Source organism: Neolamprologus brichardi, chromosome 23, assembly GCF_056152115.1.
Source record: "Neolamprologus brichardi isolate AB-2024 chromosome 23, ASM5615211v1, whole genome shotgun sequence".
Classification (NCBI taxonomy): domain Eukaryota; kingdom Metazoa; phylum Chordata; class Actinopteri; order Cichliformes; family Cichlidae; genus Neolamprologus; species Neolamprologus brichardi.
Genome location: NC_142125.1, coordinates 21,527,355 through 21,544,449, shown reverse-complemented (window position 1 = coordinate 21,544,449; position 17,095 = coordinate 21,527,355). Strand labels below are relative to the sequence as shown.

The 17,095-nt window shown below is 42.3% G+C and overlaps 2 protein-coding genes across 4 annotated transcripts; both read right to left on the bottom strand.

Annotated features, from left to right (window-relative positions):
• Positions 1-329: 329 nt before the first annotated feature.
• Positions 330-3,313, bottom strand: mylz3 (myosin, light polypeptide 3, skeletal muscle). The gene is made up of 6 exons (XM_006800252.3): positions 3,163-3,313; positions 2,769-2,796; positions 1,371-1,514; positions 1,119-1,289; positions 937-1,014; positions 330-853 (listed from the first exon to the last, which is right to left on the bottom strand). Exons 1-6 carry the CDS (start codon positions 3,163-3,165, stop codon positions 825-827), a joined length of 453 nt encoding a protein of 150 aa, XP_006800315.1. The 5' UTR covers positions 3,166-3,313; the 3' UTR covers positions 330-824.
• Positions 3,314-7,348: 4,035 nt separating this feature from the next.
• lancl1 (LanC antibiotic synthetase component C-like 1 (bacterial)) lies at positions 7,349-15,932 on the bottom strand. 3 transcript variants are annotated; one of them, XM_035911830.2, is made up of 10 exons: positions 15,825-15,908; positions 15,356-15,502; positions 15,147-15,264; positions 13,956-14,166; positions 12,980-13,127; positions 12,685-12,831; positions 12,080-12,262; positions 10,950-11,126; positions 10,098-10,170; positions 7,350-8,096 (listed from the first exon to the last, which is right to left on the bottom strand). In XM_035911830.2, exons 2-10 carry the CDS (start codon positions 15,440-15,442, stop codon positions 8,020-8,022), a joined length of 1,221 nt encoding a protein of 406 aa, XP_035767723.1. In that variant the 5' UTR covers positions 15,443-15,502; positions 15,825-15,908; the 3' UTR covers positions 7,350-8,019. The 3 variants fall into 3 exon arrangements, with proteins under 3 accessions (XP_087692647.1, XP_035767723.1, XP_006800316.1); XM_006800253.2 differs by having other exon boundaries at positions 7,351-8,096; positions 15,833-15,932; XM_087836521.1 differs by lacking the exon at positions 15,825-15,908 and having other exon boundaries at positions 7,349-8,096; positions 15,356-15,478.
• Positions 15,933-17,095: the final 1,163 nt, after the last annotated feature.

The following is a 17,095-nucleotide window of genomic DNA, read 5'->3' as shown; positions in this document are numbered from 1 at the left end:
ATACATTTTTGCAGAATTATTTACAAACTGATTATTTTAGCTACATATCGGTGTCCATTATTGTTTCATTATGTATATTTAACAATTTTATTGTTTATAGTTACTTGGCTATACTTAAAGCTAATTCTTCAGTTCTTAATTCACTTTCTGACCCTTTTCCTTTTTAAATGTATTTAATAATTTATGCTTTCTTTTTTGGCTCTATCTTATTCATAGCCTTTTGTTAAGCATCAACTTTTTTACATAAATTTCTTCAATCTGAGACCTGCGGCTTGCAGTCTACAAAGCACGTGGGCAATGAAAGATCAAGAATCAACCCAGATGGGATGTACGTTGGAAAAGTTTATTCTCAAATGAAGAGAGTGAAAATAAATACAACTTTTCAGGGAAGGAGGGAGCTCTGGCGCTCTGACCACAACCATTCTCCAGCACCTTTGGCATTGCTGGGCCAGTGATGGCGTGACTGAATGAGGTGGCGGTGGGAATGGAGGGATCTACCCTCACTTGATGAGTGGTCACCCCTTTTCCCCCGTTCCTCACCCCATGTGGTGAGTGGAGACGCGCCCCAGTAGGGGGAAGTAGAGGCCGAGTGATGGAGGTCTACAATGGAGAGGTGATGGCGATGTCCCAAGAGAGGAGGGTGAGAGACGAAATGGAAAAGAAAACAAAATAAACAAAACGAAAAAATGGGCGTGCTTCAACATCCCTTGTACATAGTCCTTGTCTTTCCGTGGTTGGTCTTTGAAACAGTGTAGATGTCACGAACACTGTGGGGCTGTCTGTAGGCGAGCTACAGTTTCTTCAGCACTCTCGCTGCTGGCCTCTTACACAGACATGATGTGCTTGACGAAAGCTGCAGGAAGAAGTTCAAATATTTAGCTTCCTGGAAATTCAAAAAAAAAAAAGGAAGTGGAATGGTTTGAAGTCCGGTCTTACCCTCATAGTGCACACTGCCGTTCTCGTCCTCCTGGCCGGCCATAAGGGCATCAATCTCTGGCTCGCTCATCTTCTCTCCTGTGGATGCACAACGATCCATGTCAGGGATATGTTTTCCATTTCACTCACTATTGCATGCTAAGCAAACTATATGTGTGTGCTTCTAAATTTAGGAGGCTCACCCAGAGTGGACAGCACAATACGCAGCTCAGCACCCATGACTGTGCCATTGCCCTCCTTGTCGAAGACGCGCAGACCCTCAACGTAGTCATCATAGGTTCCCTTGGGTTGAGCGTCGACCTCCTTCAGCATAGGCAAGAAAGCGTCGAAGTTGAGCCTCTTGTTGGCCAAGTCTGTTGAAAGCACACCAAATTATTACACATACCATGACACAGACTGCTCTTTTGTGTTAGAAAAAACAGTTTATGTCTCACCGTCAGCAGTTGGGTTGCCCAGAATCTTATTAACGGCCCCGTTGGTGGGATTCTGGCCCAGAGCACGCATGATGTCAGCCACCTGGTTGTAGGCCACCTGGCTGTCACCAACTCTGTCAAAGAGACCAAAAGCCTCCTTGAAGTCTGGCCAGGAGGAGAGAAACAAAGTTGAGTACAAGTTCATCAGGACTTATAGTTAAGGCTTCAACAATAAGGAAGAATTAAAACAAAAAAGTCTGCCAGAGTTTTTTTTTTTGTTCCATCCAAATGGTATAATTGATATTATTTTTATAATATGGCATGACATCCATGTTTTCTTTGCTGTGTTAGATCCATCCCCTTTGGGTTTCCTACTCTATCTATTACAGTGTTACTACTAGTCGTCTATGTCAGTTGCACAGTGCCACAATGTAGAGGAAGATTAAAGACAGTAAAAGCCACATAATTCTGTCATTGTTCTCAGCTAATTGAGAGGGACAGCTGTGAAGAGGAAGGCACCAACTGGGGGCCCAGACAATGGTTGGCTATGTCTGTGAATCCCACCAGGAACTCAAAGTGACCTTTTTGACAGATTAATGTGTTCGTGTGGCTTCTGAACAGCAGTTGTACCCTTCCACCACACTCGACCCACCCCGTCCTTCTACATTCCTGCCTCCACTTGCATTTACAGCAACATTGCGTGCAAACTGATACACCCTGACAGAGAAACGCAGGCCATTTAGAGACATAGCGACATGGCCCCCCGTGCAGTCCCAAGAATGCTGACTGGGCTGTAATTAACACCGTAACTTGGAAAGGAACTTAATGTTAGACATATAGTATAGCTGTACCAGAATGTGCAGAAGCAGCACTAAACAAATAAGCCTGATTGAAAACGTGTTAAAGGTTTGCCTGCAGGTCTAGGATACACACCTGGAAGAGTTTTAACTACACAAAAGTATCCATGTCCAAATGGGGACCCCAATATATCCCGTAGGGCATGTTTATAGAGGACATGTCTTTCGGCAGTTAAACAAAAAAGGTATGGGGTGATTCAGATTCTTGTGTAAGCTGATGCCACCAGCACTGCATCTTAAACCCTGACCTAAGGATTAACGCCCCTCCTGAATAAGGACAATGGCGACTTGCAAGACAAGGCTGAGAATAGACATGTCTGAAATCTTTCCCGACAGCTGGAGACGTTGGTAGAATGGCATGGCGCTCTTCATCCTCTGCTTCCACTTTCCTAGCACTTTAATCAGATTAAAAGTTCATCTAAGTAAGCCTGGAGCTAGTCTGAGAGTTTGGTTCGTGTGACAATTGCAAAAGCTAGACGTAAATACCTACCAGCACATTGATTGAGAAGTTGGTGCCTTCATATATGAGGCAAAATTTCTCTTTTTCTTTTTCTTCACTTACCCTCAATCTGGTCCGGTGTGAACTCAGTCTGTCACATTTAAAAAGGCACATTAACAAATACACAAACACACAGAAAACAGAGAAATAAAGAAAAACAAAATGAGTATATCCGGCTTATGTAACTGTCCAAAGGATTCTGAACACATGACGGATGCTGAAACTCTAAAACGGCCTCTTTGCATTAGAATACAAGCCTTTTTAGACATTAAACATAGACATGTGAATGCATTCCAAGACTCTAGTCCTGGGTGCCAGTCTTCATTTTGCCTCACTAGCAAAAGTCTCAGTTTTGGGGTCATTATCGAGCTCATATCCAAACCAATTAAAAGGAAAAAAAGGTAACTCCATCAGCAATGCCCCACCCAAAAGGTCCAAAACAGAAGTTCGTACACACCATTTTGGAGAGCAGGAGCTGGAGGAGATGAGAAGCTGAAGTCCCAAGACAGTGTGGTCCTTAGCCATGGTCAAAGCACCCCTCTTATTTATTCCGGGCATGTGATGTCACATATGCTAATGGGCAGATCAGATGACACATTGGAACATCTTTAACTTTCTTAGGGCAAACGGAAAGGAGAGCTGTACGCCCTCGGAGCAGTGGGAGTAGGCCTTTAGAAGGGGACACGGCTATTTTTAGAAGGCTGAAAGAACGGTTGCAAGATTTCAAAGAGTCTGTGAATGCATTACAATTTCAACCGAAATGCTTTCGGCAGCATTGACACTTAGACTTCTCTCCTCTGGAAAGAGATGTACAGCTGGTGAGTGAAAATGCAGAAAACTCAGCTTCCTTGAGGCTCACTTGAGGAGGGCTCCAGGTGTGAGGAGCTCATTTACAGGGTGGTATTTTTAAACAGCCCCACCGCTCCTCCTCTTATGGTTAAATAACAGAAACGGGCAAAAAATCATTTGAAAAGTTCACTCCATTCTGGCATATGTTAAAAACATTGACACTGAGTGGCAGATAACCTGAAAACAACAGGTTTTATAACAATTCTAAAGACCTTAAAAAGATCTGCTCTCACAGCGCTACCCTCAGAATAGGACAAGTAACAAATAAGTTCATAATGTGCAGATTTGCTGGCTTCAACTAACTAAAAATTTATCAGTTTGTCCATTAATAAATAGGCAAATACACTGGAGCAAAGTTAAGCTTACATAATGTAGGTTATGTTATTAAGAACTACATTCATAGCACAATAAATTACGCTTTTAAAAGTCAATTTCATTTCCATCTTCAGCAGAGCTCTCCATGGTGCTGACAGCGAAGCAGAAAGAACCAATAAGATTAATCTTAATAAATGAATTTCTCGATACATTTTTTGATGTAACAAACTTAATTTAAAAAACTGGAAAAAAATCACAAATCATTACCTGCGATTCTCCAAGTGCAGTTTCATTTTTCAAGTTATTTATAGCCCACCTATTACAAATCACAATTTCAAAAGCAACAAGGTTATCCTTACTTTATGTAAGTAATAGTAACTAATCCTCATATACAATTATTACCCAACAGTTTAGATTCATAAATGCATAGAGGTTCTTTTTAATCGTTTATCTGTATAAAGCATTTTAACTTTTTCTTTTATTGTCTGGTGTTTCCACTCTCTGTAGTTTATAAGAACAAACTCAGTAGGCTTGTAAACATGGGCAGTAAGAGGTCAGCAACAGCATAGTATGTGCCAACTTTGGGAGTCATGAGTGATGGGACGGGGCGAGACATTCACAGAGACGTAACACACAGTCATCATAGTCAAGACAGCAGTACACCAGCTTTGTGAGGACCTCGCGCCCCAAGGTCGTTTATACCTTGTACAACTCTGCTGAACACATCCAGGTGATATTTGTTATGATGTGGGATGACATAGATGTCTTTAATGTCTGTAACTGTGATATTGTTGTTGTGGTTATTTGTCTGACAGTCGCCCCGAAGCACAAATTTCTGAAAGGATAAATAATAAATCTAATTGAATCAATCCATCCATCCTCCCAACTCTAAGTTGTGCTGACATCCGTCCGTCCGTCCGTCCGTCCGTCCGTCCGTCCGTCCGTCCGTCCATCCATCCATCCATCCATCCATCCATCCATCCATCCATCCATCCATCCATCCATCCATCCATCCATCCATCCATCCAATCAGTTCAGAGTCGCAGAAATTTTTAAAAATGTAAGTTTTTTTGGGTAGAATTTGACTCTTGGTTTGAATTAGATAATTAGTTTGGTATCACAGGGCAGAACCACAAATGAAGGTAGGAGATAGTGACCAGACCCTAAAAGTAAACAGTTGGATAGTAGGTAATATAGCATCATAGCAGCTACATGAAACAGGCACAAAGAATGCAACAACAAAAAAAACCTATTGAGAAAAGGAGGCAGAAATAGAGACAAGACAGGGAAAACAGAGATAACAGGAGTCTTTGATTGGTTAGAGGCTGTCAGATTCATACGAATCTTTCATTTTTTAAAATAATTTGTTCATTGCTGTCTGTTTGGAGGGACGCCAGTATTGACAGAGTCCTGATATTCTTTGATTTCAGCTGCTCTGCTTTTCTCTTTAAAAAGGCGATTATTGGATTCAAGTCTGACAACATACTAGGACAGGTTGTAGTGGGATTCTGGCAGTTTCCTCATTGTTCTGTTAGGCCTCTACAGACTGGGAGCCATCCCGTCAACCAGTATTTTGGTATATACACAATCTACCAGTCTTCCCAAAACCTTTCACATGGTAATCGTCTGTGGACCGCGTGCACCCAACTTTCAGAAGCCTTCTTTCGGAATTCTTTAGCAAAATTCAATCTTGGAGTTTTCCTTTAAAGAGCCAGCAGTGTTTCTTCACTTAGGGTGCTGTCCATAGAGGATGGCATTATGCTATGTGTTGTGAGCCATTTCCATTTATAAACCCTGTGCCAAATCTGAAGCGCTAGCTTTCTCAGAGCTAGACTGTGCAAGTAATGCACTGCCCATGGTGTCATTTTAGGAGGTCAGTTGCTGGTTAGCACAATTATTGCTGCAGCTGTGCTTCGACTGACTTTCTGTCAGTCGCCATTCTTCTTGTATCCTTTTTCCATCCTTAATTTAGATTGTTCAGTTCCTCTGGCAGTTCTTTTTCTATTTGGAATAACACATAGGTCCAAACAACAAGGAATCTCTGGTGTTCACAGGTCATTTTATAGTCATGTTCATTGGTTCAAATCATGTCAGTGATCACTGGTGTGTTTATTGCTGGCTTGGTTTCTGCCTCAGGGTCTGTATCGTCAGTAGTCTTTCTGGTATAGTATTGTTTTTATGACAGTCTACTTGTCAGCTTGACAGTACCATTGATACAAACTATTATTTCAAATATAAAATGTTCTGAAAATTTAGAAAGCTGTGAATTTCATAGAAGAAATCTGTTTGGGTTTTTTTTTTTCATGCTTTAGGTTAAATATATGCTCATCTCTGCTGTCACATACATGTGACTCCATGTGGGTAACAGCCTAGAAGCAGTGATCCCTGTTTGTTAACACTGAGTGTTGTAGAAGGCTCAGGGCAGATTGGTTGAGGCGAGGGAGACTATATATGCCTGCGTGTTTCATTAATATAAACTTATTAATGAAAAATATCATGCCAATTATGTATAAATACCAGCTACAGTACTGTGCAAAAGTCATTTATAATACTTTGCTTCCAAGGAGCGAGACTTTCTTGCTGTCAGTTGGTGTTGAGCAATAGGTCTCCAGTGCATATGGTGTGCAGGATATCCTTAAAAGATTTGAGGAAACTGGACTCGAGGATCAAAGCAGAAGTGTCAGGCCTGAAAAATCAACTACAGATGGACAAGATTTAAAAGTCCTGTCCTTAAACATCCAAAGAAGAGCTTTGAATGTCCTTCAAGAAGCCTGGAGAACTATTCCTGAAGACGACTTAAAAGAAATAACAAGAAAGCTGACTAAGAGAGTTCAGACTGTGCTGAGGAAGAAAGGTGGTCATACCAAATATTGACTTTCAAGATCGATAGAATTTTGCAAACTCTGTTTTTGCCTTAAACACCAAGAAATGAGGGATGGAACAAGACTTTTGTCATATTACTACATGCTTATGATCTTCCTTAAGTACACCCAGTTGTAAGAATACAACAGATTTCCAAAAACATTTTTGTCCTTAAGACACTTATAGTGCTGCTAGGCTGCCTAAGTTGTCATCGTCTATGTAACACAAAGCAATCAGCTGCTGAGCATCAGAACGGACACGTTGGAGGACACTTGTAGGAGCGCGTGAACCACAGTGAAGCACATGCCTTTGGAGACCACTCCCCTCCTGGACAGATGAGCTCTATTTTTACTCTCATTCCCACTGGTGGTGTTGAGTTTCTCCTACGCTGCGTTTGCTCTGCGGAGACTGGGGTCTCAAGACTCCCTGGTACAGTAGCCACCTCCCCCTTCACCACCTCCTCCTACCAAGCTGGCCTTGGGTCATAAAGAAGCTCTGGCAGGGAGCTTAAAAAAGAGAGATGGCATTGTGTTGCTGCTTGGTTTTCAGCTTGGCACATGAGCCTTATATGGAAAAGACTGGATTAGATGAGCTAATGGTCCCACAGAGGAAGAAAAAGAGAAAATTCAACTCATTGCAATACAATATTTATCACTTAAAGCCAGTTTAAACCCAAACTTTGCTTGCATACACCAAATGATAATGAAAAAAAAAAACATCTGATGAGATATAAATACACTGCTAATGAAGTCACCACTGAGTGAACTTTGTGGCTCTCTGCTGCCCCTCTGTGCTTTTTCTTCACCGCTGCACAACATCGACAAACTAGGCAGCTGTGTTATGTCTGGTGCAATGCAACGGAGCATTGCACCAGACATTTCTACACCCAAAACAAGTAAGACAATAGAAAACAAAAGCATTTAAACTTACAGACAGCAGACAGATATATACAGCTAAGTGCTAAAAAAAATTACAGTCAGCTTTCCCACGTTTTCATTTTAAAATTAGTTCCCTTCCTTTTAGTTCACAGAGCAGGAGTTGCTGGGGCATGCTAGGGAAGCTCACAACCTTGACACGTTTCCAAAACATTACAGGAAATGTATTGTTAATAACACATGACGTTTCCAGGTGGGAAAAGCAGGAAAAACATGGCACAATGTCCAAATGTTGAATTAAAAGCCAGCCGTCATGACTGCGGTGCCCATGTGTGACACAGAGCAGAGCGGTGTGGGTCTTCTTATTCAATGATTTCCAGTGTGGGTCTGGGATCATTACCCGCGGACACTTTCTACACCTCAAAGGCCGGGAAGCGGGCGCTCATTGGATGCAGAAGGTCAGCCAGGAAGTAGATGGTGCCTGCCATGCCTGATAAGAAGAAGGGACACTGTTTAGTTAGTTTAGTTTCCGTAGATACACGACCAATAATCTGGCCTCCCCAGTCAGCTAGCTGTGGTTTCATGCATGTATCACTTATCAGATGAATTATATACTTTACTTATGAGTCATTCTGGGTTTTTTTTTAATACAGTTATATTTGAATGATTACCAAAGCAGGACTTTGAATCGTCTCTAAAACAGACTACCCAGACAGCTGGAGCTGACTGCTGTTGCTAGAGACTGAACTGAACCTCTTCACCACATTTCTGCTGTTGGGACAGAAATCCAAAGACTGAAGATTCTGGTATTTTATTTACATGTTTCTCTAGTAAAAACACATTCGTCTGTGTGTTGTACACAAATATAGCTATAGCATTATCTCATAATTTAATATTGCAGTGGATACATCCACTATCACTAAAAACTGACTTTGATAAGGCAGCTTATCAGTTTTCTACATTCACTTAGTAACAGAGAATCAGTTTGGTTGATGTAATTATTAGAAAGCTGATATTTGTACCCTTTTTGTTAAACCTGCAACCCTGGCTGCTTTAACACTGCACTGCAGAAAGTATTCACTCACCCATTCAAAATCAGGTGTTCCAAAAGTTTCCATGGCAACAGGTGTATAAAATCAAACACCTGGGCCTGCAGACTGCTTCTAGCAGCTCAGTGACTTCCAGAGTGGTACTGTGATAAGATGGCATGTGTGCAACAAGTCCAGTCGTGAAAGTTCCTCACTACTAAATATTCCACAGTTAGCTGTTAGTGGGATTATAGCAAAATGGAAGCAATTGGGAATGCTGGCAACTCAGCCATAGAGTGGTAGATGGTAGAGTGCGTTGAAGTGGATGGTGCGCAGGTCACCAACTTTTTGCACAGTCAATCGCTACAGACCTCCAAACTTCATGTGGCTTCTGATTAGTTTAAGAACAGTATGGAGAGAGCTTTATGGAATTGGTTTCAACACTGAGACGTGTTCTCTGGAGTGACGAATCACACTTCTCCATCCACTCTTGGTTGGGCGGTTGCCAGGGGAATGGTACTCCATGAACTTCACTGTGCCAAGTGTAAAGTTTGGTGGAGGGGGGACCAAGGTGTGGGCTTGTCTTTCAGAAGTTGAGCTTGGCCCCTTGGTTCCCATAAAAAGAAATCTTAATGCTTCAGACTACAAAGACATTTTGACCATGTCATGCTCCTAACTTTGTGGGAACAATTTGGGGATGGACCCTTCCTGTTCCAACGTGACTGCACACCAGTGAACAAAGCAAGGTCCATAAAGACATGGATGTGCACGTTTGGTGTGGAAGAAGTTGACTGGCCTTCACAGAGTGCTGACCTTAACCCGACAGAACAGCTTTGGGATGAATTAGAGCAGAGACTGTGAGCCAGGCCATCTCGTCCAACATCAGTGTCTGACCTCACAAATGTGCTTCTGGAAGAACGGTCAGTAATTCCCATAAACACCCCTAAACCTGTGGAAAGACTTCCAGGAAGAGTTGAAACTGTTATAGCTGCGAAAGCATGATCTGACATCATATTAAACCCGATGGGTTAAGAATGGGATGTCGCTCAAGTTCATGTGTGTGTGAAGGCAGACGAGTGAATACTTCTGGCAGTACATTGTGCATTTATGTATGAGGGACAGATGAAGATGTGTGAAGCAGCTGGCTGTGATTATATTTCTTACCACAGAAGCCAATTTAGCTCCTTTCAAAATAATCTTATTCAATTTCCACTGCACTACTCCTGTAATCTCACAGCATGACTCATTTATTTGCACTTGTAATTCTTACTACAATGTAAGCCATGCCTGCAACCTGGCAACAGCAAGTCTTAAATATCTAACAATGTACCAAACCCAGAAAAATGGCATCACTAAAAATGTAGTGCTTAGTTTACCTTGTAATCTGTGACACATGTAACAAAAACTTAAAAAAATGCATAACATGATATTTTTGGGAGGTTGGATCTGCCATTATGCATTACCTTCAAAGAGAGAGAAGGGAGTGTCTGGTGTCCGACATCCATGTTTGCCGTAGTTCATACACCAGTCTGCAAACTGCAGCGAAAGAGAAAGTAATGTTACAACAGTAATGACACTGGACCGCTGATCCGTCTCCGGAGAACAGCGAGCAAATGACAACAAGTCCTAAAAATCGGGCCCTTCTCCGTGAAATCCGAGCATCTGTCGATGTATCGGATTACGACCACAATGTTGTGCTTGGAGGCAGGAACACATCTGAAGAGTCTATTTCCATCTATGAATAGATTCATATTAATGAAAGCACACGTGGAACTCTCGCCATCTGGAGCGCATCCAAGACCAGCTCGCTAGCGGCTAGCGAGCCACGCTTTGACGCCAACTCGCACAGACAGCGACCGACCTGCTGTCAATAAACATAAAAGGCCCTGCCTCTCACATGCCCATCGTTTCTGGAATAATTTTCAATTTTAGGGCTGGCGAGTGACCAACTACGTTCTGATTGGTTAAGCTTTGAACTGAAGTTCAATATGACTTTTGCGTCTCACATCAAAGTCGTTGAGCGTCGAGGGAGGATGCGACAGAGACTCAAAAATGGAATTATAAAACGATTTCTCGTGGCTTTCTACAAACACATTAAAATTTCAGGGATAAAAAACGTCCTATTCTTATGAGGAACCCCTAGTCATAACTCTACAGCGTCAGACAGTGGAGGCATTAATCAAGCCTTTGGACACTAATTATGATGGATGCACTGCTGGTGCGACGCAATTAATATTTGCAGTTATTTGATCAGTCGAATGGCCGCTGCAGCCCAGGAGTGATTACATTATTAAAGAGCTTTTATGTCCTCTCACCATGCAGGCTCTGTACAGGTGCTTTGGATCCTGCGTATGCCGGTACAACGCCAAGAAGGTGTAGGCGTTACCAGCCACGCCGTGGCACAGGCCGTAGCCCTTTTTCAGCAGGCCGTACCACCACACCACCTCCCCGCACTGCAGAGCGTCGCCCAGGTACTGAGGAACTCTGAAAGCCTGGAATGAGGGACATGTCATCATCTTAACTGTGATAAGCATTAAAGAGATCTTGATTTCTGTGAGATCTGAATTAAAAAAAACCTCCAAGTTAAAAAGAGAACCTCAGCAGCACAGTATAAACAATACCCTCTGTCTCATGTAGCACGATAAGTTAAGAAATACTACAAATAAACTGTTCTGTGAGGACTGTTTGTCCTTTAAATGTCATTCATTGGCAATATTATTCAATTTAGACGGAAAAGGGAGAATTTTATGAGATTAAAACATGACTCTACTTCACCACAAGATGGCACTATGAGTCTTTGGATGACCCCTGTGTTTCTCAGACAGTGGTTTTTAACCTTTATTGTCCAAGTACCCACAGAAACCCTTTAATTTGTCAGTTAGGCTTAGCTAACTGTTTATAACCATCCATAAGTAACAACTTATTTCAACCCTTTACCCACAGCTTTTAGTGACTATTCCAGTTAACAGCTGCCCACAATGTTTAGTGACTGGTTTGAACTGCTTATCCACCAGTTCACCTAGCTAAAGTACTGTACAAAAGTCTTGAGCCACCCCTCATTTCTTTATATGTTGCTAGGAAATCTGGAAATGATTTCCTAGCAACCTTGTGCTGACAAGGAGCAAAATATAATGAACTGAAAGGTGGCTCAAGACTTTTGCACAGTTATGCATTTTAACTGTTTAACTATTTAATTTTATGGACAGTTAACAAAAATATTAATGCAGTTTAATCTTCAAATTCATACTTACAGCTAACACATCCATACAACTGCACTTTTATGCTTTACTTTTAGCCAACTGCTGACTTTTCTGCTTAACACTGTTCCAGTGAACAGACTAACTAAATGCAGTTTCATGTAGGACCTGGTACACAAACAGACTGAACAGACTCTGTGTTTCTTTCTGCAAATGAGTAATCAAATTTTCAAGCTCTCAGTCTTTACCTTGTAGGCCTGCAGGAGCATGTACACGACCCCCGGAGATCCGTGGCACCAGTGCACCAGCAGGTCTCGATCGTCCCCCATGCAGGGAGGGTAGTTTCCCGAGGGGAACTTAAGACGGCAGACGTGGTCGACGCTGGGTTTCACCAGCCTGTGCACGAGCTCCTCCGAGAAGACAAAGCCAGGCTGTGAAGGAGGGGTTAGATCAAGTTCAGCGGAGGAAAAAAAAGGTGACAGGTGGCAACTTTGGTAGAGCGCGAGGTACCCTAGAAACAGACAGATTAGCTGCTGCACAAGAGCACTTATTAGAAAGTTAACTTTGGAGCTAGCATAATTAACTTTTTAGATGGCATAACAAATATTTGCAGGCTGGCTTCTTAAACGAGGAGAGGGATTTATATGTTTTCTTTGATTCTTAGAACTGAAAATTTAATAACTTCAGCTTTCAGAGTTCTTGGTGCAGCCATAGATCCCTTCGAATGAAAGTGCATTATACACAACCACAAAGTACACCGAATTACTGCAAAACCACAGAAAATTATTTCCCATATGGCCTGCACAAGCACAAGACTACTCCACTTGCATCTAAAACCAGGATCCTGTTCTACCTGCATGAGGAAGTAGTAGATGCCAGCCAGGCCGTGGGCGGCCCCCACATACTGCTCCTGGTACCACTCGTACATCAGGGGGCTCTGGTTCTGGACCCGGAACTTCCTACTGAGGTGCTCACCCGATTCCAGCACAGCCTGGGTGATCTGAGGAAGGAAGCAAAAATATAAATTAGTGGAGATAAATGAGAGAAAATGGTTTAAACCTAGCGGTTTCTATGGCAACTGTCGCTCTCACAAAGAAAATACAATAAAATAAAAAAACTTTGGACTGAGCGCACTGTTTCTGAATCACCTGTTGGATGTATCCATCTGGAATCCTGTCTTTTCCAAGCTGCTGGTTGATGAAGACCAGTGAGTAGAGGTAGCCCACCCGCCCATACAGCAGCTCGTCTGGCAGCCCGCCCGAACCCTTCACCACCGTCTGGTGGTACTGCATCAGCCTGGTGGAGAGGCACAGGAAGTTTGTGACAGATTTTTTGCACCACTGAACCACATCTTAAAATAGACCTTCTATTTATGACGACCTATAAGCGTGTACAATTAATTATATCATAAATGCGATTCCAGCTCCGGCAGTTAAATGAACTAGATCCGGACCATTAAGCTGGAAATTAAACTGGTCCAATCGGCTCCATTCGAGTGCATTTGATTCATACTGCAGATACTTAATAAAGCTGTAATAGCCTCAATAATACTAAGTGCAGTTGTATTGAAGAAAACATGCTGGCACGCAACAAAATGATGTAGGCTATACAAACTGCATATTTTAATGGCTACGGGGGGGCGGGGTGGGGGTCTAAATTATTAACAGGGACAAAATGTTTCTTTTTGCTGCTCACAGGCTCAGACTGGTGTTCTATGTGTTTCACAACATCATGGAGGAGATCCCCACAGAGGCAGACGTGCCTCTAACCTGTAACAGAAGACTCTCAAGGAGAAGTCTTTCACAGGAGGTGAGGTTTTGCAGGAAAACAATGCTGCAAATGTGAGTGCTAGAGAGCATTTCTGTAACAGTGGAGTGACGTTACACAGCAAATCCATAAAATAAAAAGCCTTTTTCAGTATTTTCTTTAGCGCATTTGACATTTTTTTGGGCCAGGAAAACTATCACCTGTCAAACAGGAGAAGAAATCTGGCATCAAAACACATTTTCCTAAAGAGAAACCTTCCAAGAAAGGAGAAGACTGCTGCAGACACAGTGGTGGTTACGTAGTACACTTTAATGTACACCTAAATTCATTACTTATACCGACTTATATGAGGCTGACCTGTTGATGCACTCGTCGCTCTCTTGCACTCTCTGAAGGCGATAGAAGACGACAGCAGCCACGGCCAGCGGCCCCGCATCCCCACACAGGAAGGTGACGTCATGGCGCCGGGTCAAGCACTTGAGGCTCTGGGTGACATGCTCGAGAGCTTTGTGAAGGAACGAGGGCTCCCTGAACACATCGTGGAGGTGCAGATAGAGCAGGGCGATGCCTTTTAAGACACAATGTTGAAAGTTTGAAAGCGCCCCAGATATTTTTCTTAATTTAAAGGTATACTGTATCTTGCAATTAGATGCCAGTAGATTTCAGTCAACTGAGTTCTGTTTTCTTAGCCCTCCCATTTCAATTGCATAATCCTAGCTACCATCGCTGCTTTAGGACAAACAACTCTGGCTGCCATTTATTTGTACCTAATGTATTTGTACTGTTTACCTCAGCTGTCAATGCTATTCAAGACGAAGAAGAAGTGTCCACCTTTATTTACTCTGAAAGAGGCTGTAAAAGTCTAATATGAGTCGATGAGTCCTTTAAGCCCCCTTCTGTCTGATGACAGTGATACTGAGGTGAGTTCTTGAGGATATCCTGAACTTTTCCAAGCACTGCTGTTTTTGCTGCTGTTAGCCTCTGTTAGCAAGCCTTACCAAAATGTTCTTTGAAGCAGCTCTAACATTGTTGTACCTGGACACTTAAACAACTCTTATAAAACTACTGTTTATTGGAGACAAAGTACGATTTTTAGGACACTCAAGCCTAACATTAGCTGGCTTAATGTTGGCTTAGCAAGAAGGTCCAGGGTTTGAATCCACCATCTGGCCGGGGACTTTCTGTGTGGAGTTTGGATGTTCTCCCTGTGTATGCGTGGTCAAAAGACAAGACTGCCCACAGTCCAAATACATGCAGTTAGTGGAGTTAAGTTAGTGGAGGTTAAAGGTTATGCTAAATGGCACCACGGCACTCGCCCTTATGTATTATTAATTAATTAATTAAGTTTAGAAGAAGGTATCAGTCTGTTGGAAGACATAATTACACACTAATTCATGTTCATAAGTAGTCCACATAAAAAAAGAAGGTCTAACTGAAGTAAAGCTGCATACCAGGTAAACGACAGAACAGTCTCACAGCATGTGCACAGTTACGTGCATTTCCCTGCTACTTGACTTATTTATCCCAGCTGTGTAATGCTATCATCACCTGCCCAGCCAGTGTAAGCAGTGCAGTCTCTGGGATCAGCAGACCTAAGCCCATTCTCCATGACACCTAACAGCTCGCTGATCTTGCTGCTCAGCCGCTGGGCAAACTCTGGTGTGAGCTAAGGGTTAAAAAAAAATACAAAACAAAAACTGTAAATATCATGGTGGACATGAAAGACATGCTAACACACTTCTTTTTTAATGCATTACCTTTCCCTGAAAGTCAAAAAACGCCTGTGTGGATGCGAGGCTCCCATCATAGTCGGGGTAGGGATTCTTCAAGGCTCTTGTGTCCATTTTCAGAGCCTTGTTACTGCTGCTGCGCTGTTTTTTATTTTATCTGGGTCAGAAAATAATCTGCAGGGAAAAGAGGCAATATAAAAGCCGCAAGAAGCACAGACGAAGACCGTGTAATAGAAGCAAGACTAAAAATAGAAAATTATCGATCCCGTAACATAGAATATAAAACAACACGGAGCATCGAGCCTGCTGGGCAGAGCTCCACACCCCCACACACCAACTCATGACAGCTAAGCTCAACTACGCTGCTTCTGATTACGCAGCTGAAGCTAGCTGCTAACATTAGCCGCTAGCTGCATGGTTATGTTGTTATAAAGTAATGAACGACTTTATAACTTAAAATTATGACAGGGTGAAAATATAAAATAGAAATTTGCACCTTGGTACCTTTGCAAGCGCTGCACTGTTGGTGTTTACTCTTCTTTGTCTTCACTTTTAGCTGACGGTACATCCGCACTGCTTTGCTCACTACTGACACCTCCTGCGGCAGGCGTGGTACTGCAGCGCAGAAACTCAGGGACGTCAAACTCATTTTGTATCGTGGCGTGAGCCACCTACACGGCACAGTTTGATCTGAAGTGTGCCAGAAACTCCCCTTTCTGTTAGTGTACATGAGGTTAAGTACACATCTAATCCCGGAGATATCTTAATATACGAAAAAGAAGTGCAGTTTCAACTCAGTTTCTCAGTTTTTCGACTGATAAAGCTGATCTACTCTGTCAGCATGACTCTTTGGGCTTAAATTGTAAGAAATAAATGTGTAAAATTACAAAAAAAAGAAGGAGAAAGCCTCTGGTTGCTCATTGCCTAGACTGTCCAGTAAATATAAAAAAGATTTTTGTTGATTCATTGAAAATGTCCTACTTTTTAAACAGTCTAAAACAGGACTACCAACACTAACAAGGACACTAGCAATTGACCCTGTGCACGAGAAAATGCTAACTTCCTGGTTTGAGACCGGATGTGGGGTTGTACATTTCCGGTAGCTTTACTTTGCGGTCAATCGCTACTGCTATATATATACTCCAAAATCATGTCTAAAACTCAAAAACGGAAAGATCGCGTTAAGCTACAAAGAGCAGAAGGTGGGAACACTCACCACTGTTGTGTCATAAAAAATCTAATGATCAGTTTTGACGTTTAAAGAGTTTAGATCGATCAGTTGTTTACATCACTCAACACAAGCAGAACTGCATTACTGCAGCAGAAGACACATCGCTCACATTCAGAAGCACATCTCTGTATAGTGACTGGTCTTATGATTTAAACAGGCAAATGTTCAGCATTCAAACTACAGGTGAAGAATAGTCAAACCAGATGTTTCCCCGTTATGTCGAGATCAGCTAGTCAAGTACACACCTACACAGCATGTTAACAAACCGTGAAAAAAAGCCACACAAAAAATGAATGATTGCTGGTAAGGGTTTCTATACATTAGTATTTATGAAGGGTATGTTGTGACTTACCTTCAAAATTACAGTGGTCCCTCGCTAATAACGCGGTTCACCTTTCACCTCGCTGTTTCGCAGCTTTTTTAGTGCAAGTTTGCAGGCTTTTTTTTTTACATCACATTGTGTCCTGCGTCCTGATCGCTGCAGACGATCTCCTCCGTGACGTCTCTCCTGTACAGTACAGAATCGCTGCATCGAT